At 51.3% G+C, this 22,986-nt stretch overlaps 1 protein-coding gene across 1 annotated transcript in view; it reads left to right on the top strand.

Moving 5' to 3' along the window:
• The window catches only part of SZT2 (seizure threshold 2 homolog (mouse)), a 57,679-nt gene that overhangs the window by 15,136 nt on the left and 19,557 nt on the right, over positions 1 to 22,986 (top strand). The window contains 39 exon segments of the mRNA XM_010081228.1: positions 95 to 237; positions 878 to 1,030; positions 1,367 to 1,481; positions 4,039 to 4,244; positions 4,634 to 4,858; positions 5,275 to 5,353; positions 5,698 to 5,795; positions 6,057 to 6,225; positions 6,716 to 6,830; positions 7,417 to 7,530; positions 8,002 to 8,202; positions 8,322 to 8,434; positions 8,935 to 9,076; positions 9,607 to 9,771; positions 10,468 to 10,672; positions 10,890 to 11,002; positions 11,467 to 11,562; positions 11,565 to 11,709; positions 13,078 to 13,243; positions 13,331 to 13,423; positions 13,606 to 13,687; positions 13,826 to 14,107; positions 14,500 to 14,638; positions 14,898 to 15,014; positions 15,127 to 15,190; positions 15,561 to 15,746; positions 15,817 to 16,149; positions 16,280 to 16,472; positions 16,847 to 16,921; positions 17,137 to 17,275; positions 17,516 to 17,633; positions 17,870 to 17,999; positions 18,115 to 18,267; positions 18,381 to 18,483; positions 18,866 to 18,983; positions 19,207 to 19,318; positions 19,769 to 19,887; positions 20,292 to 20,456; positions 21,077 to 21,161. Coding sequence (XP_010079530.1) covers positions 95 to 237; positions 878 to 1,030; positions 1,367 to 1,481; positions 4,039 to 4,244; positions 4,634 to 4,858; positions 5,275 to 5,353; positions 5,698 to 5,795; positions 6,057 to 6,225; positions 6,716 to 6,830; positions 7,417 to 7,530; positions 8,002 to 8,202; positions 8,322 to 8,434; positions 8,935 to 9,076; positions 9,607 to 9,771; positions 10,468 to 10,672; positions 10,890 to 11,002; positions 11,467 to 11,562; positions 11,565 to 11,709; positions 13,078 to 13,243; positions 13,331 to 13,423; positions 13,606 to 13,687; positions 13,826 to 14,107; positions 14,500 to 14,638; positions 14,898 to 15,014; positions 15,127 to 15,190; positions 15,561 to 15,746; positions 15,817 to 16,149; positions 16,280 to 16,472; positions 16,847 to 16,921; positions 17,137 to 17,275; positions 17,516 to 17,633; positions 17,870 to 17,999; positions 18,115 to 18,267; positions 18,381 to 18,483; positions 18,866 to 18,983; positions 19,207 to 19,318; positions 19,769 to 19,887; positions 20,292 to 20,456; positions 21,077 to 21,161 — 5,569 coding nt within the window.

Raw genomic sequence — 22,986 nt, 5'->3', positions numbered from 1 at the left:
TAGGCCTACATAGCTCAGCTGCTAGAGAAATTCCTGCTCTCTCTGGGTGGAACCAGACAGTTTCTTGCTGAATATTGCTCTGTCATTTTCTCAGGTGCTATCCCTGCAGCACAGTGGGTCTGACTCAACCCATTCTCAGTTTGCCTCCTACTGGAAGCCTATCCTTTCCATGGATGCCAACTTCTGGCAGAGGTGGCTGCACATGCATCGTATAGTCCTCCTTCTGGAGCATGACACGTATGTAACTGGCAGGGCTGAGCTCATCTGCTGGGTGTGGGCCAGCCTGGGAAAGCAGGGCGTCCAGTTCAGTCCAGTTGCAGAATTGCAGCTGTCTTGCAGGTGCCTATGGCCAAGGGAAGGGCCTTGCTGGTGGGACCTGGTGGATGATGAAGGCTCATTTATTTGAAAGGGACTGTGGGTTTGTCAAGATGGGAGCTGTTCTTAGGAGCATAAATTGTTTCTCTGGTCCCTCTCGTGTTTGGATTTCCTGATTGCAGGGGGTGCGGACCATCCAGTTGGAGCTATCCCACATGTTTTTATGCTGGAAAATAACTTCCCCCAAAGCATTGCTTTCCAGAGGCTGGTCCTAGTTACAGAGTTATGTGAATAATAGCCGTATATTGCATGGAAGGAGATAGAAACAATACAAGGGTGTGCTCTCTGCAGGGTGGAGAGCAGGCTCCCTGTGCACTCAGAGAGTGTGGCTCTTGCCAACAGGCACAGGTAGGGGAGGTGCTTGTGTGTGGACAGCTGTGGAGGAATAAGGCTGACGCACCAGTCAGAGGATGAGTTGAAACAGATGTAGCAAAGTCTCTCTGAGCTTTGAGGGAAAAAGAGAAACTGTGGTTCTAAAACAACCTGCTGCTACATCCTGCAGGCCTGTGCCCAAGCACCTGCACACTCCGGGCAACAATGGCCGCTACAGCACCATCCAGTGCCGCATCTCTCACTCAGCTCTCACCTCCTTGCTGCGGGACTGGAGCAGCTTCGTGCTGGTGGAGGGCTACTCCTATGTCAAACTGATACACAGGTGAGTGGCTCTGAAGCAGTCCCGTGTGGGGAATTGGGCATATGGCCAGACCAGAGATCCAGTTAGACAGGTACACTGTGATGGGCCAGAAGCAGATATCTAGAGGAGAGGATAAGAACAAGACAAGTGGGTGTGAAACTCCGCATGTTCTGAACTGGCACAGCCCAGAGGGAGAGGGAAGCCAGCTGGGGGATTTCTGCACGCTAGAACTGATGTGTGTTGATGCCAAGTTGTGTGGGCTGTTCGTCTCTGCGGGAGTGGGCCTCCACTTGATCTGACACAACAGTGCAGCAAGATCCATGCTATTTCAGCCCTGTCTTAATTCCTTCTCCTTAGCTCTGAGGATCCCACACCTTCCTCATTTTATGTGGTGCGGATCATCTCCAAAGCTCCCTGCATGGTTCTCCGGCTGGGGTTCCCCATTGGCACACCTGCACAGGCCAGGAACAAGGTGAGAGCTGGCTGGCTGCTTCCTGGGGTAGGAGCAGAACAAGAAGTTCTGAATGTGGAAGTGGTGGGTAGATCACAGGCGACACTGTGGGCAGGTATCCTCTAATAACTAACTACTATTTTAAGGCTTAGATGGGTGTGAGTTTACTGTAACAGAAAGGGACAGGTTGGACAAAGCTTTCTGTGTTAAGTCCATGAAAGATCTAAACCCAAAGACTCAAAGGTCAATAGAATAGCTGGTCACATGAATGTTTTTCCCACTGCTTAATTCAACTGTGGGGCTTGAAATGACTCAAAGGTTATCTCGTCTGTCCTTGTGACCAAAGCACGATCAATACTGTCTGTTAGAAGAAACAGCAGATACTTGTCTGACTCATCTGTAAAGACCTCTGTGATGGATGTACTACATGTTCCCTAGGCTATCTGCTTCAGGAGGTGGTGAGTTGTGTATGTATGTTATCATTTGAGCAAGGAGGAGTTAGAGTTCAAATGTGAACAATGCCTCGTGTGAGCAGTACATGGAGAGAAAAAAATGTAATGCCCAGAAAATATTGTAAAGAGATGCAAGTGTACTGGATAGACTTTTAATAATCTCTTTGTACCAGAAGAAATGGGCTGCCCTAGTCAGATGCAGAAGGTGGGGTTACTGTGTGGACTGTTTTTCCAGCTCTAATGGCTGAGACAAGTCTAAGTGTTCCTAGGTAAAACAGTAAGTATGAGAAAGATGTCCTGCTATTAAGCTGTGTGAACCTTTTGTTATAAACAACAGATTTATCATTAAACCTTGATCTTTTGTCTTTATGAAAGAGATCTTTGGTTCATCTCACTTAGCTTTAGTGTTAGATTAGTCTGAGGAGAAGCTGAGAAACATGGGAAGGACCATCTCTTTCTGAGATAATGAACCCAGATAACACTAAATGCTCTGGCACTCTGGAGAATCTGCCCTTTCATGTCTTTAGGGGATCCAGGCTTTGGACACTGGTTCCTGGGCCAACACGTGGGCTGGCAATGCCAAGTGACAGGTTTGATGAAGGAGTTCCCTCTGGCAGGTGTAAGTTAATACCTGTCTCATAAAGAACGTATGAGACAGGCATCATACCCTGCAGCTCTGTGCAAGCTCCAGAGCATTGCAGCAGGAGCTGTATGTAGATCGTAAATTGTATAATGCATAATCTTTTTTTTTTTTTTTTTTTTTGCCTACCATAGGGCTGATTAGGTACCCAGTGTGGAGGATGGCAATACAATTTAGCTTGCCTTGTTTAAGGGGTAATGATTTTTGTGTTGAGCTATTCAAATTTCCTGTGTTTAAAGGAAGGAAAGCACCTGGCCCTGTCTGACTTTCAGAAGGCTTTTGTGAGACTCCATATAGGGCACAGTTGCAGAACTGGAATAGGAACGGGGTGTCATAAAACAGAAACTGTCTTAGGGAACAAGGCAAGGAAATGGAAAAGTGTTTTTTTTCTCATCAAAGCAGAAGCTGTTTGTGGTTTTCCCCGTCTTTTTATTAGTCAAAGGGTAGGGAACTCATCTGCAAACAGGTAGCAGGTAGTGAACTGGGAAAATCTGCAGGTGGCACAAAGCTATTTGGTTTTCTCTGCCCTTTCAACCTATGGGCTTTGTGGCCACCTAAGCAGCATGGTGGTGGCTGGAAGCCAGTATTGATAACTACAAAATAGTGTACCTTGGATTTGGGAGCTTAAACACCATCAGCGATTCTGTGTTATCAGTGTGAAACCACAAAGGGGAACCAAGTGGCATTGTAGTGTAGAAAAAATCTCTGCTTAACATTTGGGTTTGGGGACACTCCTTTCCTTGAGAAAGGCATCATAATAATGGGGAAAGATGCTGAAGTAATTAGTGTTAAGGAGGGAGATGGAGAGCTGCTGTTCTCCTGTTTGCCTACAATGGTAGTGGAAATTAAAACGAGTTAAACAAAGATCATGAAAAGAAACCTAACCATGTACATTTCAGAGAAAACACTGGGCCATTGTGGGGATCAGATGTTGGTGTGGGTAGAACCATATTCAGAGCTGCAGAAAGCTAGAAAGAGTAATCAGGAAGTTGTTTTGAATGTATCTTGGGAAAAAAAAAATACCCTAAGCCCTTGTAACCTTTTACCATAGAGGTTTGACACATGAACGTTAGAGTGGGGGAACACATCAGCTGTGGGAACAATCTGTCTCTATCTTATAAGTACTAGTTTACATTTTCTGTAGGCTGTTGAGGAGAGGAGGAATGAGGGTGGGTATTCAGACTGCTGGCGTGCAATTGATTTGGTTTTCATTAGTTATAGAAAGCGATTTCTTCAACCTTGAAATTGTCTTTGGGTTTTTTTGGACCATTCTTTTGCTTTTAAAAATATTTGCAGTTGTTAAAATGTGGACCTAAGACCCTTGCTTCATCTTGATCTTGGTCTTGCTAGAGCTAGCCTCAGAAGTAAAATGACCTTTAATCTGTCTATTCTTTTTAGTCAGGCTCTTCTTCTGGAAGCTTATTTTGAGTAGCTTATGTCTCTAAACAAAGGTGTTCACGTTTGCCTTTTGCTTTTGCCATGACAGATAGTGGAGGAGTTACGGGACCGAATCTTGCAGCTGCGCTTTCCCCACAGGGTCCAGAGCAAGGAGGCAACTCCAAAAGCAAAGAGGAAAATGTTTGGCAGCAGTTCTCCCTCCAAGTCTCCACCTGTGGCTGGGGGCCAGTCAGCCCTCTCAGACAGACCTTGCCTTGTTGTGCTGCACAAACCATTGGAAAAGCTACTCATCAGGTAGTGATGGAGATCCAGGTCATCAGCACAGCCCCCTGCCCTTGGAAGTGGGACAGAGGAGGGTCTGTGGATGGTGCTGCCAGTTGCAGGATGAGAGTGCTGTGAAGCTGGTGCTTGTTGGGTTGGATTTGGTTTGCGTGGCTGGGAATGGCAGCTGTAGTCTGGGGGAGCTGTGACTTGCAGCAGGGGGCCTTGCTGGACAGGCAGATTTGTTACTCCTAACTAATATGATGCAGAAGTAAATTTAGTTAAAGCTGTTGGGCTGGCCATGTTCTGCTGCTGGAGGGCTCTGTCCTGGACCCAGCAAGCGGGCTGTCAATCCAGACAGCTCTGTCCCTGAGCAAAGTATTCTTTTGACCTTAGCAAGCCACACTTCTGCTCTTTCCTAGGTATGAGAAGCTGCCTTCTGACTATCGAGCCCCCTTCATTCTCAACCTGGAGCATCCACCAGTGTCTGGCCCACTCACTATGGTGGCCAATCGTACTGCCTCTTCCACCCTGGCCTCACTGTCCCGCTACTTCTATCACCAGCGTTGGATCTGGAGTGTCCAGTCGGGGCTGGCACCAGCTGTGCCCATCACCGCTGTAGCCCAGCTCCTTTCCACACTCACAGAGTAAGCTGCACACCTGAACAGGGGTGCTTTCTTCAGATAGTCCTTGGGATGCAGAGAAAGCAGGGTGGATCTGAGGCTTTATTGTAGGTAACAGTTGAAGCTGCTGTGCAGAGGGTTTTGGTTCTGTACACAGCTTCAAGAGCTACTTGGGCCAATGCTTTACCCAGTTCTGCAGTTAACGAAAAGTAGAGTCCTGGAAAACATACAAAAGGGCAAGAGGTGTTACTGTGCCTGGAGTACGCTGATCTTCACACAGGCTGTCCTGTGCAAAGTGTCACCTCTCCCCGTTCTGTGTGTGTAGCTCCCTGTCTTGAGAAGGAAGGTGTTATGGGGTGAAGGGTACAGTCATCCTTGTATTTAAGGCTTGCAGTGTGGGTAGAGAAGTTCTCCGTGTAAGACTGCCTCTCTGTTGCCAGGGTTCGCCTGTCAGAGGGTTTCCACTTTGCATCCAGCGGGGATGGAATTATCAACATGGTGCTGGAGCTGCCCGTACAGGTGAGCCTGGGTGCTGCAGTGTGGACACAATCCATCATTGCTTCTTCTGAGGTGAATTCACCTTCCTGTGATGGGATTTCCCATCTGCTTGTAGCACACACTCTTGACATGTACAGGGAGATCTGCCTCTTCCATTGAAGTAAAGCAGCTTGTGGGTTGGCCATTTTCCTATCTTCAACTGTTTTGCTTGTAGGGATGTGCTGTGCTGGAGGAGTTCTTGGGGATGGGACAGGCTCCCTCTCTCCACCGCTGCTAGGAGAGCTGAGTGATAGAGCTGTGTTGTGCAGGAGGGCACTGGGTAGGTGTGGGCTGCTGGCCATGCTTATGCAATATCTCCCCTCCAGATTGACGCCTCAAGTGAGAGCAGCAGCGGCAAGGAGAAGCACACCTGTGTTGTCCAGTACATCCTCTTCCCACCCCACTCCACCTCCACCAAGGACAGGTGAGGCTGTTGCCCTGCTTCCAGGGAGGGCTGGCAGTGGACTCATGGTTCCAGACTCGTCCTTTGTGGGCAGCGTGGGAAAGAGAGAGTCCTCCGTCATCTAGTGCAGACAACTAGCTGTCATGGATTGATCACCAGTTAGCTGGGACTTTGCCTGCAAACCTGTGGTTTGTGTGGCTGCTCTAACAGCTCTGAGAGGAGCTGCAGTGAGCTGCTGGCTTTGTGCCATCTCAGAGGACTTACCTTATGTCTTTCCTTTAGCTTTTCTACAGATGATGACAATGATACGGAGGTAGAGGCCATTGAGGTGGACACAGAATTGAACCTGGTCACTGAGTGCTGGGTAGAGCCACAGAGCGGCCATGTCCACAGTACTGCTGAGAACTGGAAGCACCTCCATGGCTTGCCCTACCAGAAAATACCTAAAGCGGTGAGTCCCTGGAGGGATAGGGGCATGGGCCCTTTTGTAGAGGGAGAAGGGTTTATTGCAAGTGCAACACAACATGGCAGGTGAACTACTGAGGGCCAGGAGAGATGGAAATGCTGTTAACAAAAGAGCCTGAGATGTCTAAAAGAGGAACTGGGCTATTGGACAGAAAAGGTTTCTGGATTGCAAGGCAGTGGATGCAATGCTACTCTGGGATAGGTGGGAAAATACAAATTACTTTGTCAAGAGCCATTCCATTGGAGGGGAGCAACCTGGACCAGAGCAGGGATTGCAGGCAATACTGCCAAGGCACCTCCTGAACAAGGCAAAAGGAGGCTAAAGGGCTGGTGGAGGAGGGAGCAATGAGTGAGAATAGAGCAAGTCAGGGGATGGGATTATGGGTGTTTCCTCTCCTTGCTTTTAGACTGTTTTGTCCTCTATTTGGGGGTAATAATTCTGCTGCATACGGCTGAGCCTTGACTGCTTATTACAGTTCTTTCCCCGGGACCTTGCGTGCATTGCCACCATGCTGACTTTTGAGTACATCAGCCAGTTGTGCCAGAACAAGGAGTGGGTCTGCCCTCCTTCAGACACCAAAGCTACTGAAGGTGAGTCCAGTGTATATGTTCTAACCAGTTTGATGGAACAAGAGGCAGCTAGGCCCTGACTGTCTCAGGGTCCGCTAGAGGTTTCTGGAAGGTGGAACAGGTATTTTGACAATGATTTTCTAGCCTTTGATGCCTGTGTGTCACTTTGTTGCACTTGTGCCAAGCTGCCAGAGCAATGCTTTCATGCTGTGAAGGCCAAAAAAGTATTGAGTCTACACTGATGTTCAGTTTTTGTCCACTGGCAGCTCTGGGCTCGAGCTGTGTAAGGCCTCGTGGTGGCTCCTCGTACCTCCTTGTATGAAGGTGGCAGTAAGCCCAGAGAATTCCTACAGGGAGGTACCTCTCTGTAGGTAGCTCACAACCTGCTGCAGCCTCCAGCAGTCTTTGCCATTTCCCCACATTCATTCTTTGTATCCCTGTGGCTTCCTAGGCAGAGGGAGTTGGGGCAGTATTGCTGTATACCTTCACTTGTGCTGCCTGCACTGTGTTTAGGGCTGGCACCATGCATGTGGCCACCTCCAGGTGGCCTGGCATGCAGGGCTATGTGGTACCCACAGGCATGTTACGTTCCCAATTCTTGTTGCAGATCCAGACATGGGGGCTGGTTTTCGAGTGCATGAGATCCCATTTCAGTTCAACCTCATGAAGCTGTTGCCTAGGTGCCAGCAGGTTGAAATGTTCTTCCTAATGCTGACAAAAGGTAAGTGCCTCTCTTCACCACTTGCCTTCCTCCATGGCTATGGACACCCTGCTCTGTGTGCTTGTCTCCCTGGACAACAGGCATGTGAGATCTGCCATGCCTCTTTCAGTAGCTCAGTGCTGTTCTTCCCAGCTCTGCAGCCCCAGGGCTGTCCAGGTGTATCGTCTTTCTTGGGATTATAGTTTTGGAAGAGTTGCTTTTGAAAACATTAAACCTAGACTGTTGCTCTGCGATGATGTTTTCTTGTCTTTAGCCCCAAACATCTCCAGAACAGAGTCAGTGCAAGGTAGCTAATGATGCTGGAACTCCAGGGCTTCCTCAACACCCTCCAAGTCAACCTTGGAGATGTGCTGGGGGAAACTCCTAGCTGTGTGGAAGCGTCACTTTGCAAAGGGGCTGTCTTCTGAGGGCCTGGGCAGGTGGTGGCTGTGGAGATGCTGTCTCTGAAGCTGCCATGGTTCTGTTTTGGAGCAGAGAATGAGGAGGTGACCAAGGACTCTTCGTTTGTGCCCAATGAAATGCTACTAAACCTCTTCCATGGCTGCCTGCAGCATGACCTCAGTGACCGGGAAATCACCATGGCTGATGCTGATCACGTGGCTTTCATGGAGCAGGTTCTGCAACGAGATCGTGATGGCCATCAACCCCCCTTCACACTCCCTTTGATCAGAGGTAAGGGCCAGGAGCATGGCAGCAGTGACACTGAGAGTTGGGGTGTTTGAGGAGCCTTGCTGTCAAGTCTCTTCCTCAGCTGGTGTTTCTCAGGTTGGTTTGTCTGTGCTCCATTTCAGAAGAAACCCTGAAAGCCTCTGGGACCGTGGAGCAGCAGGATGCTTCTGCATCCTATCGGCTTGTTGGCAGCAATGGCACGAGGGATATGACTGGCTCCACAAGTACTCTGCAGGTACTGCTACACTGGTGTCCTTCCCCTGAGCCCCCTCTGAAGGCAAGGCAGCAGCCATTAAAGAGCAGGAGAGTCAGTAGAAAGGTTGAAAACAGATTGAAAGGCTGGTGTTTTCCCCACACTTGGCAGCAGGTCAAGCTGTAGCCTGTAGCTGAAGTCAAGCAGGAATCTGGTAGGTGTGTGGATAGTTGCAGTTGCCATGGGCATAGCCTATTACAGCAGCACTGATGCTGTGTCGCAGATTGCTCATAAATCATGGGCAATCGCTGCCTCGAGGTCCAAACCAGCCCCAGCAAAGCCAGCTAAGCATCTCCTGACTGTGTGTGCTGTGTTTCCTGGAGCCAGGCTGGTCTGAGAATGGTGCAGAGGGTAGCCAGGGTGACTCCAGTGCTGAGCCGACCAGCAGTCATGGAGGAAGTTGCTCTGTGTGGTTGCTACCTGCCTCAAGGTAGGCCTGTGCCATGTGCTATGAGCTTATCCAGCTTCTGCTCTTTCATCAGAGCCTCGGCAACACAGAGCTGCCTGAGGATGACATGACCCTGAGTGACACAACGGGGCCCTTTCCCCCACAATGGCGATGTTATGCCAAGCTGGTCAACCCGCAGCATGTGTTCCTGACCTTCCTACCAGCCACCTTCTCAGGTGAGGCCTCCTGTTGCGGGGAGTGAGAGGAGGTAGCAGTCCAAAGCGCCTCCTCAGGAAAACAGCAAAAGCAGAATTAGCTCTGGTAGGATGGAAAGAAAATTGAACAGAGGAGTCTAGACCCAGACTTTTTGCACCTTATGGCCAGGATTAGAGTAGCGCAAAGTGCGGAAAGTCTTGCTCTTCTCTTGGACATGGTGCTGCCCATGTGGTGTTTTCAGGCAGGGGATGTGGCTTTGAGTAGTTTGCTGGCTGCAACCATTGGACCGTTTTCCCAGTAGGCTTGTTAATGAATTGAGTAAGGAGACTGCTAATGGGATGGTCTGGGAGAGTCTCTGCTTCTGGGCATTGGCACTGGTTGCCTTCCACTGAGCTGCTAGTGAAGGCTGCTAGGCTTAGCTAGAAGTACTTTGTGGAGCTGCTTCTGCACCCAAAGAGGTAGCAGGGACATCTGCCTTCTTGGGAATGTAGATGGAGGAGTTAAACTGTGCTCACTGGACAGAAGGTGATTTCATTTTGTTTTCTTCCAGATGTACGGAAGCTGATGGCTTGTGGGTTGGACAAACCTCCAAAAGATGAGAGTCGATCTGGAGATGATGCCCTGGGACTTGTCTGTGCAGAGCAAGTCAGGGCTGAGGCTGAAGAAGAGGATGCTGCAGTGCCATTACCTACTCTCAGTGTAACACCAGCCCATGGTAACCACCCTCAAGACAGCACCTTACTAAAGTATTAGTATTTGTATCCTTGCTATTCCCAAGCACACTGTTGGGCAGATTGAAGTAGGAGGAAAAACAGGCTGCTACAACCTGTCAGCTCTTGCCTGGAAGTCAGCAGAGTCAGAGGCAGGGCAAGGGGCACACTGAAACCTCAGCCAGCTTTCATGATGTTCATGGTGAGATGAGGGAGTGTAATGTGAGCTGAGTGCCCAAGGCTGGCTCCCTGCAGGCAAGGAGGTTGCAGGTAGATAGAAGATACTAGGAATGGCAATACTGGGCTGCACTGGAAACTCAGGGACTCCTGTGTCACGATCCAGACTGGCTCTACTAGCAGCACATTGTCTTAGGGAGAAGGGCGCACGTCTTGAGGTACAGGGGATTTGATTGCATGGTCCCTGGTGCTGTAAGCCAGGCCTGCAATGAGGATGGAGGGTTGTGCTTCTGCAGCAGGTGGTGGTGAACAGTCATGGCTGCCCAAGAAGGGGAGTAGTGTGGCCAAAGCACTGGGCTGAGTGGTTGGTTGCTGGGTGAGGAGAATGGCCTCTGAGGTTTGAGTGGTGAGGAGCTTGTAACACCTATATCTACCTGTGGCTGTTGCTGTGAGGGCTGTGACCTCTCAGACCAGCAACAAGGAGCCTATCAAAGGCCTTTATCTCAGGATTGTTTCTTTTGCAGAAGTGAGCCGTGACTCTGGAGAACAGGGTGGTCCTTCACGGAGGGATGTACACATCTCCTTCTGTCACCAGAACTCACAATCTGAGCTAGGCGAGTGCCGCCGATTTCGCTGCCCCATTTACATCTACAGCTGCTCTTTGGAGCTGTTACGAGAGCAGCTTGTCAGCCCACGGGCACACCGTCCTCCCCGGGACATCTTTTTCAGGTAATACCGACCATACTTGATTCCTAGACAGGAAGCAAAGGAGCTTCCTTGACAAGAGGCTGGCTCTAGTCCTGCCTTATTCTCTTGGCTTGACCTGTCTGCCTTATAGCAGCCGCAGCCTGTGCATGCCCTAGGGCCCTGCTTTACTGGCATCACAGCCATTTATAGCCTAAAACATGCTTCATTGGTGCTGAAGGCTGTGGCTGCTCTTTTCCAGGTCCCAGTCTCTAGAACGTCCTCCTACTGCTGCTTGGCTAGACCACAAGCATAAGGAGTTGGTGAGTTACTGCACGCTGCTGCAGGAGCATTCCCACCAGTGCTACGTGAAAGGTGAGGAGCAATGTGGTGGGAGCTGAGGCAGGGTTGGGGTTGGGGCTGGATCCTGGCTCTTCTTTTGAGAAAGCAATGTCTCATTTTTCTCGTGATCTTACACTGAGCAAAGGGAGGAGCTGTGAGACTGATCTCCCACCAGGAGGGATTAAAAGATGCCTCTGTGCATTCCCTATGGGCCTCGCATGGGTTGTTCCTGGACCTGTGCGGTGCTGTACAGGGCAGGGGGGGTCCCTTCTCTGACCTTTTCCTCTCACCTCCAGGGTGGCACATCCTTAGGTCACTCTGGCATGACACAAGCCTGGGCTAACATTAGGCATCCTGGCTGAGTCTTGTCTCCCATCATCTGCGCTGACTGCAGCTCTGTGTTGGGACTTGGTGAAAATCTGTATGTGGCTATTGCCTGACTCCCATGGGCTTGCACCCTTGCAGCAAGGCGCTCAAGCACTGTGTTTGATCTGTAGGGCTGTTCAAGAGCCTTCAGCAGTCACACAGCATCAGCTCCCAGGACCTACTGACAGCCATGGACTACTGTGAGGAGCTGCTCCAAGAGATTGATATTCGGTGTGCAGCCATGTCCGCTCCTTCCGAGAGAGCCACCAACATTTCCCTATGCACTCCAAGACAGCCAGCTTCCAAGTGGGCAGCATAGAGCAAGAAGAGGAGCAAAGCTCTAGGGAACGGGGTGTCTTGGTCTCTGAATCAAGGTAGGGGTCCACCTCAGTCTTTCCTCTGTTTTTAGCATTAGGCCAGGACAGATCTTTCTTCAAGCATCTTCTAATGCCTGCTAGAAGGAATGTTGTAGGGCAGGGTCTAACAGAGCCACATGTAAGGACAGATATTTCCAGTGGGATACCCACCTGGTATGGTGTCTACCAGGACCTTTTATTTTTTACAGTCTCTGGTGACATCCATCCTTGTAGTCTTAGCTCATTACTGTCCCATCTGGCCTGAGCTGGAGGGCAGTTTGTCTGCAGGTAACTCTCAGACTTGTTTCTTCTCCTGCTGCTTGACTCATTTGAGTTTGCTGTTGACTCTGGTGAAAATGACAGGTTTGTTACCTTTTTCTAATGAATAAAGTGTAATTTTTTTAAAAAAATTAAAATTCTGGAAAAAAATCACAAGAGAAATAACAAGGCAGAATTGGAATATGTTTGATGCTAAACTTCTGTCCTGGTAGTCCTTAGGGTATTTCTGAGGTTTGTATTGCATTTGGAAACTTAAGGAGGGGAAAAAGTATTCTGCTGTGCCTTAGTGTCTGTTGAAGAAACGCCCTATTTAGGTCCCTTGTCCCATTTGCACTTGCCAATCTCAGTTCCTTTGTGTGAATTCACTAGCATTTGTTGGGAATCCGCAATCCTTTTTCTTCTTATACTGTAAGTCATTGAGATGAGGCTGTGGTTTTGAAGAACACTCGGTGCTTGGGAAGTCAGGTGACTTAGTCTTCAAGTGCTACTTTCCCAGAGAAAAAAAAAGCGGGAACTTTTTATAAGATAATACAAATTATCTATGCCAATGCAGATTGTGTAAACATTACCAAAGGACATACAGCTTGTGACACATTGCATCCAGATCTGCCATCTCTGTTAGTAATTTGAATACCTGGGGAGTACTTTGACCAAATGACATCCCACTCCCCACATTGCTTTTTCTGAGTTTTAGGAACTGGTTCTGTCATGGAGCTGTGGAGTGGGTGTGGGCCTGCACTTTGTGCTCTGCTCTGTGCTGCCTGGACTGGGTGTTGGTAATTCAGATTGTTCCAGGCCTGTGCCTGTACTCACCTACGTGTCTCTGTTTCCCAGGGAGGGTGTGTAGCGTGGTGTAGAGTACCCGGCCACGGGATCAGCATGGTTATACTGCCTCTGACCTGGCCTGAGACAGCCTGAGCTCTTATCTGGGCTAGTGGGTGTCAGGAGGGTTTCTGGGGCTGTAGAGGTGGGGGCTGTGTAAGTTACATCGTGGTTACACAGATGAAGTCTGGGAAGCTGTGAGGTGGGATGCTTGCAGGGTACATAATACCAATAACTACTTTTGTTTCTTGATTTGCTTGTCTGACCTGTCCACAATCCTGTCAGCGCGGAAATGGAAGACTACAGTGAGCAGGACTCCCATAATGTTGCCAGCCCCCCAGAGGAGCCAAAGAGCGGTATGGGTGCCAGCTGCTGTTCAGAGTTTCCCCTCTCACTGCTGGAAATTGGACAGCCCTGTCAGGCACACCCTGACTTGCATAAAATTATCCAGGTGAGGAATATGGGAGTTTGGCTTGGCTGCTGCAGTGCAGGAGGGTAGAGTGGAATGTCTGCTTCACGTTTGAGATTTCTCTTTTAGGAAAAATTCCTGGAAATTGGAAGTTTACATTTCAAGCCGGTGCCATCAAATCCTCAGTATTTCTTCTATTGCCCACCATCAGCCAAGAAAGAGGTAGGCATGGTGCTGCCCTGGCAGGCACCTAGTCCTTGGGGAGGGAAGTAGCTTTGCTTGGTGTCAGATCTGGATTTGGGGCTGGTGAACCCATGGGTGGACTGAGCCCCTGGGGGGCCATCAGTAGCCTGCTTCATGGGCTGGCATGGTTCTAGTGTCTGCCCTTCCTCTCTCCATCTCAGGAAGAGGCATCTCGGGATCAGGCAGACAGGAAAGGCAGTGAGGACATAGAGGGATCAGAGGCAGAACTGGCAGCTGAAGAAGGTAACATTTGTTTGCTCTGTCCTGGAGAAGAAAGCATCTGTAGTTTCACTGTGGTGATGCCTTTCAGAGCTTGACTGTGTCTGGTGGGGTCTCTGGGGACGTGAGCCTGGTTTGCTAACAGGGAACCTATGTCAACAGGAACTGTGTCTGGGTGCTGCATTGCCACAGAGAGCGACCCAGAGCTGGAGGTGGAGTATCGTGAGAAGCTGGAGCATGAGTTCCCAGATACAGATTCCCTCTCAGACTCCAACACTGTGAACCAGGATGATGACTCCTTCAGCGTGCTGGGAGGGGACTCACTCAATGAACAGGAGTTCCTGGAGCAGGAGATGCCCCCACTCTTTGTACACCTCACCTGCTCAGTGAAGCTGCGTAGCCAACACAGCTCCATGCCCGTGCAGTCCCTGCCAACATGTCTAGGTAAGAGCAAGCCTTGCTGTGAGGTTAAAGGGCAGTAGGGCTTCTGTCAGGTCACTGTTGGGTGAGCAGCCCCTGAAACAAATATGCTGTGACCTAAACAGCAGTCCCTCTGGACCAGCCCTCCCTGTACGGAGCCCCCAGGCATCTCCCAGCATTAGATAAGGGGTTTTTCACCGGGTCCCCACTTGCTGTGGGATTGGTCACGGAAGGATGAAAGGATGGAGGACGGTGACCTTCTTGGTGGCCACTGTGGAGGGTAGTGGCCTCCTTGAGCCTGTGCAGGTGTGTGGGACAGCCACCTCTTGCAGTCTCTGTGCTTGCCACCAGGCTGTGTATATGTGTAAGCAGAGCTGTTTATTGCTTGATTCCCTTCATCTGTGATCTCTCCTCAGGGGAAGTTCTGGGCTGCCTGGAAAGCTGCCAGGGCTTGAGCACCATTGACTTGGGGGACCTTTGTGTGACCCTGGACATCTTTGTGCTGACATTGCCCCTGGAGATAGAAGTTGTGAACGCAGACATTCTCCATAACAGGTAGGTGGAAACAGGCCTAGTCACTCACCCACTCTCTGCCTGCCCTTCCCAGCCAGCCAGTCTCAGTTCCTCTCCATGTGCTGGGACTTGGGGTTCTCCTCACTTAGCCTCCCAGAGCCCTAAGAAAACTAAGATTTTTCCAATAAATTTTCCTGGTCTCACCTTCTCTAGGCATCCCTTTTCCCTCTCTGGCACCTGTGTCTGTTTATCCTCTCTTTCTCAAAAGCTGATGCTCAGCCTGCTCTCTCTCCTGTGGCAGATGCACCTCGGAGAGCAGCGTGTCCTTCACACGCTCTCCAGGGCAGCCATCCTCTTTCCGGTCAGATGAGGATATTATGCACAACTTGGAACGGCTCCCGTCCACAGGAGATGAGAGGTATGGCACTGCAGATGTAGCAAGCCCCTCATGGGTTCCTTTTGCTGCCTAAGTGCTGCACGAGTGGCTGCATGAACGAGAATGACTGGTTGATTCTTCTCCTCTCTCCTAGGCACCCTGCACTTTCCAACCTCCCTGGAGTGCACAGGCAGGCTATTGAAGCCACCATGAACGAGGTAAGCCAGCTTGCCTGCTCCTTGCTTCCAGCTGGAGCAACATGGCCACAGTGCACAACTGCTGTTCCGCACTTCCTAGCCTGCTCCAGGCTGCAACCTCTGTCAACTGAAGTGACTTTCAGGCCTTGCTGGCCATTGGCCTTGTGCTCCCCAACAGTGTGGGATTACCCTGACAAAATTCTTACTGCAGTTCAGGTGGGACAGACCTCTCTTACAAAGACTTTTTCTTAGGTACATGCAGAAGGAGATGAGGAGGAGCAGTATGTGATAAGAGGGGCTACCTTCATCCTGTTGGGACTTGGATCAGGATTGGGGCAGCCATGCAAATGCTGGTCACCTAGGTCTTGCTCTGTGTCCTTGTTCTGCTCAGATTCGCTGGCTCCTGGATGATGAGATTGTGTCTGCGCTGCGCCACTCACAGGTCATCAGCACCTCCATCCTGCACCGGGTGGCCACCCACATCTATAACTCCAAGGGACGGCCTAGCTGCCACAGTGAGGTGGTGCTTCTCCAGTTTGTCTTTGGACCTGAGCACTCTCTGGAAAAATTCAAGGAGGTAAAGAGAAGGCCCTCAGACAGCATCATACACTTAGCTAGCAGGATGCTTATTCTTCCCTGTGTTGCAGGAGTTCAGAAGAATGGTTCTGCCAGGCTACATGCTCAATGCAGAAGGCAGTGACTACCACTACATCTCCATCAGCCGCCTGCACTCTAGGAGGGCAGCTCCAAACCCTTCGGGGACACCTTGCTTGCAGCAGCCCACTGGAGGGGGCACCAGGATGGCCCTGGGTCAGGCAGGCCAGGAGGGGAGCAGTGAGGCAGAGGGCTCTGAGCTACAGCATGCAACCTGTGTCCTCCCAGAAGAAGCCCAGGGTCTCTGGGGGTGGCCGGAGAGTGAGACACGCATTGTGCCAGACACAGGAAACCCTGTGCGTGGAGGCAGCCACACACAGGATGAGGTGAGAGATGCTGAAGTAGTCTGTTAGTGGTTGTGGCTGTTAACAGAAGGTAGAAGGATGCAGGAATATCATCAGACTTTTATCAGTGCCTGTTTTTCTGGTCATTTTTGTAACCTTGGCTTGTGTGCAGGTCCCAGTAGAAGCACTGAGCCTTGAGCAGAGCAGAGCACCTGGCCATGATGACTCCCTGGAAGAGGCAACTCTAGAGACAATCATTCAGTCGCTGCCATCCTCATCCTCTGAAAAGGGCAACAGTGAGAAATCGCCATTGGTGACACCATCTGCTGCAAGCCTGGCTGACTCTGTAACCCAGGGCAGGGAAGGTAGGAGCTGTGAGTGTGGGCAGGATGCACCTCAGCCTGAGGAACTTTTAAGGGAAGGGCCCCATTTTGGCTGTAGTACATGAAACATGACTGCTATTCCTGTTCCAGTCCCTAAACATCAGAATTGATGGTGTTGCAGTGTTGGTCTCTTCCTTGCCAGGGTGCTGGCAATTCACTGCTATCACACTGATACCCCTAATGACATGAAGTTCCTGGTGACTCCAGTAATGGCTGCAAAAACCCCATTCCCCAGCACTGCCTCCCCATGGCCAGCACTGCCTGGTTGTCCTGTGGTGTACTGTTTCTCCACCAAATGGGTTGTCTGCAGGGGCTTAGCAAGTGCTCTCACAATCAAACCCCTCTTCTCTTTGCAGGCTCCAGCAAGCAGCGTCCCAGCCGCGTGCAAAGCCTCGTGTCAAGCCAGGGCAGCATGGACTCTGACCACCTGGGTGAGCCTGCTGGGGCAGGGACGACTGACAGCGTGCAGGCAGACACTAGCAGTGACCTGATAGTGTGGGGACATGGGGGACAGTGTGCCTGGGCTGCGGTGACCCCTGAGCCCTGAGGACATGGTTTGTGGATGGCTCTGATCTCCCAGAGACTGTGCCCAGGGAGAAGGCTGGCTTGCCAGGCAGCCTGGGACTGAAGCGAGGATATGTTGCAGGTTACGATGGGGGAAGCAGTGACTCGGAGTATGAGGAGGCACTCATGAGCGAGCAGGAACCCAGGTGTCCCCTCATGCCGGATTTCTGGCTCATCGTAAAAATCCAGCAGGACCGAGTGGAGGTCTATTACCACACACGGTAAGGAGGGTCCTGCTGTCTGGCCATGGCTTCTCTGTACCAGGACATTAATTGCCACTCCTTCATCTCTGGACAGGATCTCCTTCCTGCCCCATGTGGGTGGGGAGCTGCAGGACTAGACTGATGCTCCATAAGGGGAAAGCAGCCACCCTTCCCCACTGTGTTCCTGCTCCCAGCACACAGGGACAGGCACTGTTCAGGTGCTCTGCTGACCCCTCTTTCCCCTTCTCTATAAAGCAGCCTGAGTGTGGAGAAGGCAGCATCAGCAGGGACAGAAGAGGAGCAGCCAGGGGAGTGCCAGAGTCTCAACCAGGTGGTGGTGAAGAAGATCAGTGAAATCTGCAGGATTGTCAATCAGGTAATAAATCTGCAGAGGGCAGGGGCAGAGCTGCAAGTCATGAGATGGCTTAGATGAGAAGGGACGCGGTGTGGTCTGGGCCTAGCTCAGAGGAGGGCCTGGAGAACCAGTTCTGCGGGTGGAGTCTCAGCTTGGGGGTCAAAGGAAAAGGGACTCAGTCTGGCCCTAAGCTCTTCTCTGTGCTGTCTCCTGTGGGCTATGCAAGCAACACACCAATCTTTTCTTATCCTTTGCAGCGCTTGCTGCTGCAGGACCTGCATGACAGCCACATATGTAACTCGTTACTGGTGGCAGAAAGCGAGGAGGACATCTGGAAGAGTGAAACACCCTATACTTCATACAGGCAGCGTGTTGTGCCCACAGATGGTATGAATACACCCTTGGCTATGCCTCAGCAGCAGTGCCACTGCCTGTCCATGGATGACTAAAAAGATGGTGACTTCCACGCTATGGCCCCAGCTATGTCCTGCGTTCTTTGTAGATTACTCTGTAGAGGAGAGCTACCAGCCCCGGGACTACCTGGCTGCCACCATGCAGTTCATGCCAGGGCACTTTGCTTGTGATGTTGTGTGGAGCACGCTCATCCATGTGCATTCGCGCCTCAAGATGGGCCCCAACATGGGAGTCTCACGAGGTGTGTACAGCCCAGGTTCCCCCTCATTTTGCGTGTTGAGAGTCTGGCTTCTGGCTGGATTGGCACACCAGAGGAGGGTGTGTGGGATAGCTAACATCCCGCATTGCCCACAGCTATCCAGGCGCTTCGCTCGGTGCTCAACGCCTTCTCTGTGGTGAACAGGAAGAATATGTTTGTCTACCAGGAACGTGCCACTAAATCTGTTTTCTACCTCCGGTAAGAAGCTAGCGTGACTTGTTGGCCTGACCCTGCCCTGCTACATGCATTACACCAAACTGAGAGCTCTGTGGGGCAGAAAGTGTCTGCCCAGTGTCAGAGACCCTGCTGTGACCCAGGCAGCAAGTATTTGATTTCTGATGAGTCTGTGTCGCATCAGGCGAGGTCCCTTCTGCTCTCCCTATACTAAGCCTTTACGTGGGAGGGAAAAGGATTATTTTTTCGAGGGAGACAGAGAGTAGTTTTTCCACAAGCTCCATATCGTAAGGGCTGATCTCCAAAAAGTGCACAGGGGACAGCAAGGAAGATGTGGATCTTCTGTGGATGTATGATGCTGTCATCCTTGGGAATAGAGGCTGACATGTCTTTCTCCTGTATTCAGACTAACTGAAACCACCTACAGTGGGAAGGTGTGGGAGGCAGAGAGCGCCCTTAGTCCAGCATCTCGCTCGTTGGCACTGACACGCAGCCAGGAGCCCATTTACACTGAGGATCTCACGGTGAGTCTTCTGCTCTCTGGGAGTTGGTCCTCTTGGTCACAGGAGTGGAGGGAACTCACTAGTTCCAGCAACCTGGATTTTATGTAGGCTAAAATTTATGCTGTAGATGTGTGGAGTCAGGCAGCAGTGGGTGGGTTCTACCTGACCTTGCTGACAGCCCAAGACAATGATGGATCTAGAATTCACATGGAAATTTTCTCTGTGGCTATTTTTGTTTCTCCAGGGTTCTCGTTCCTCTCTGGATGCAGCGTCATGCCGTAGTGTGGACTCTACCCGCCCTGTGGGACAGGTGGACAGGCACATCCAGCTGATGGTCCATGGTGTTGCCCCAGCAGGTAAGTGTTACAGCACCCGGCAGCAGATGGACCGTGCTGATGCAAAACAGAGGAATAGAACTCCAGTCCCTACCCTCTCTGCTTGAAGAGCAGAGAAGGAATCTCCCTCCTGAGCAAGCTGCTTTTCCTTAGTCCAGAGCTACTCTCGATTCTGTCTGGATGGGAATGTGAGAAAAGGATCTGTGGCCCACAGTAAAACCTCCTGCAGACTGGGTGGCTTATGCCAGCTTTCCCTATGCAGGAGTGCATTTGCCAGCATGTACCAGCAGTCTTTTGTGATCATGAACAGGTAGAAAAAGATGCCTGAAGAAATTGATGGTGGGGAAAGACATGTTCCCTGAGGGAAGTGACTGTGAGGGTGGTACATCCTTAACTGGCAGGGAGGGGTGGCTGTGGTCATTCTTACTGGATATGGTGAAAAAGCTGCTTGTACCGCTGCTTACTTGTCAGGGCCTGAGATCACAGATGAGCTGGTGAAAGTGCTGCGCAGACGCCTGGATGAGGCCACCCTGGATATCATCACTGTGATGCTGGTGCGGAACTGCAAGCTGACCCCAGCAGATGTAGAGGTACTTCACGGGATATCTGCTCTGCTCATCCCAGAGCCCATAACACTTTCCTACTTTTTGACCTGTCTCAGCCTCTTCTGCCCTAGGGCAGGGAAGACAGGGGCAGTTTACTGCATCCCATTCCCTGCTCAGTGCTTGCTCAGGCTCGTGTTCACTGGAGTGTATACTTTGTGGGTGTCAGGGTAGGTGGGAGATCCCCTTTGCTGGGGTTTGCAGCATGGCAAGGCCTCCCTGTGAATGCATCTGGAGCATCTGCCACATCTGTCTCAGAGTGCTGTTTATGGACCTGGGTTCTGCCCACCACACTCTCCCCTCACATAGCCACCTGGCACTGTTTGGATCAGTATCAGAGCCCCAAGGCATCTTGATAGTCTCAGCTGAGTTTTAAAGCTGCCTTTCTGCAGTTTATCCAGCCCCCTGGGACGCCTCCCACAGAGGTCCTGCAGTTCGTGCTGCCACCCTCCGCCCTGCCTTGGCTGCACGCGGTGGCCTACTATCTGCGCCAGAACCTGCTCATCTTCCTGCACACCCCGAAGTACACGGACAGCAATGTGGAGCACCACTTCAAGGTGAGGGGGGCTGTGAGCTGGGACAGCAGTCTGCCCAGCTTCTACCTGCTTCTGGGGGCATTTGTTGGGGCAGCTTAGTCATTGTGTTCCCAGCTCTGCTGTGTAGCGTCAGAGAGGAACTGACACTGAATACTGAAGCCTGGAGGAGTTTCACAGGACTATGAGCAGTTCTAGTTTGGCCTGGTATAAACTTGGACAGGCCTTGCTTTGATACAAGTGGTTGTTTGCTGTGCAAAAAACAGCAGCCACAAAGCTCGTGACCACAGTCTTCTCCCAGGAGCATTGAAGAAGACCCTCTTGCAAAGCTGAGCTTAGTTCCTTGCATGGCTCCCTCAGATGTAGGGACTCAAACATCAGGGTTAATAAAAGTTTGGAAGCAGCTATCCCCCCCCACAGCATGGCCATAGCAAGGCCAGATGTATAGTACCACATAACCCTGCACAGAGCTGTAGGGTGCTCCTGCTGCCCAACTGTGGCCAAGCCTGTGCTGGCACATGTTTTAAGTAGATCTGGATTGCTTGCTGTAGGTCTGGGGATGAGCTCTGCATGCACACGGGCCTCTGCTTCCACTTAAGGCAAGTTCTCTAGTCTCTGTCACCGTTCTTCCTTGCTCTCCCTAGCACTACTTCAACCACAGCGGGAGTGTCCCTGACCAGGATCTCTATCTGTACAACAAGCCAGGCGGCCAAGGCACTGGTGGCAAAGGTACTGTGCTCAACTCATTTCTGAAACAGTGTTGCACCGCGTGTTGGAGAGCTATTTCCCACGTTGGAGAGCTATTTCCCACGTTGGAGAGCTCTGAGTGACTGAGGAGGGCCAGTGTTGGGGCAACGTGTTACTTCCATGGCTGGGAGGTGGGCAGGGTGTGTCCTTGGGGGACTGCACGCCCTTGCATGTGTGGTGGAGGGAGGCAAGGCCTCCCACAGAGCAACTTGCTAAGCTTGGCCTGTTGCTGTAGACAGCAGCTGTAGGTTGCAGTAGCTGTGGGGACAAGACACAGCGAGACCTCTGTAAGTGTGGGGCACAGAGGCTCAGTGGGGCTGGAGTGGGGAGCAGGGACCGTTGTTGCTGGAACCTTTCTGCGAAGGGGTAACTGGATGCTGGGTGTAACTGAGCATGGGCTGTGGGGACAAGATCCTTGCTCTTTTCTCTGGACTGCTGGAGGATGGATGGGATAGGACCTCTCCTGCAGCAGGCTGTCATGTCATGGTTTGTCCAGGCCGTGTGGTCTGTCACCTGGCCATCATGTGTCTTGTGCCCCTTATGCACCGTCTGAATGTTCTTCTGTTATGTAGGTACCATGTTGGACCTTGTGCAGCACCTCTTTCCACTCTCCCACTTCCAAGGTAGCACCTGTGTCTCCAAGTATTACTCCGGTTACCTTTCCTGTGCAGCTCCCTGGCCCCTCTGGTCCCTGCTGGTCTTGTTTTCCTCGTGTTGTGGCTTCAGCTCTGACTCCTCTGTGTGTTTGTGTATGTGTGTCCATTTAGCTGAGCCTCCTCTTTCTTGCTGGCTGGATAAATGAGCAAACAGAACGTGCTGCCCTGAGATGGCGCCTCTGCAGACCCACCTGCTGAGTGTCCGTGTCCTGCCCTGTTAGCTTGCAAGCAGTGAACTCCAAAAATCCTTCATCCCTTTTTCCCCGCAGGTCCAAACAGGCATCTCCTCCCTGAGGAAGACAGGCCATGATGTTTCAGCCATGGCTTCATGCTCCAGGGTGTAGCATTGTCAGTCTCCCAGTGACTGTGTCCTGAGGTGGGGGGTTCCCATGTATACCAAGGGGCTAGAGTGGCCGGGCACCACTAGATGTGTACTTTGTACTTGAGTGAGCACGAGTTAAAGGGAGCTCAGAGTCCCTTGCAGATGGCAGGTAACAGCTCCCCAGCACCCCATGTCTCCGCGGGATGTGGTGGATGAGTATGTAGCCAAACTCCAGAGCACTGGGCAGTAAGGTCCTTGGCAGCTCTTGCTAACTTACCTGTTCTCATAGGCCCAGAGCTCAGGTCTTGAGTTTCTTACTTGTTTCTTACCTGTGATTTAGTGGTTGCATTTCAGCTTCTCTGTGCTCCTGTAACAAGGCTGGAAGACTTGTTCCCCGTGGCGGGGAGCCTAGCCTTTCTGCTGGTGGGGCAGGCTTAGCCGTCATCTCTGCCTCGAGGGACCGAGCCAGCTGTGGGGTGTTGAGTGCTTGGCACTTGCTTGGCAAGCCAGCTCTGTCTCAGGGAGCACGTGCAAAGGGGGAGTCTGCTCCTGTGGCTGCTGACCTGGCCTGCTTGAAAGCACTGCTGGAAGTGCTCCCTCTAGAGCACATATCCCAGCATGAGGAGGACATGGGACATGGTGCTTGGTTGTTCTCATGTTCTCACCTGTGACAGACTGAAGCAGAGTGGAGGTAAAGGAATCGATATGACAGGGAAACCTGCCAGAGATGGGGAGGCTAAAGGGGCTCAGTGTGGGAGTTTATCCGGGAGGAGAAGAGGGGTGTAACTACATCTTAGTCTGCAATTACCCATATGAACACCTACTGTCA

Source organism: Pterocles gutturalis, unplaced genomic scaffold, assembly GCF_000699245.1.
Source record: "Pterocles gutturalis isolate BGI_N339 unplaced genomic scaffold, ASM69924v1 scaffold14199, whole genome shotgun sequence".
NCBI classification, from domain to species: domain Eukaryota; kingdom Metazoa; phylum Chordata; class Aves; order Pterocliformes; family Pteroclidae; genus Pterocles; species Pterocles gutturalis.
The sequence above is the reverse complement of the archived record's forward strand: the minus strand, read 5'-3'. Positions and strand labels throughout refer to the sequence as shown.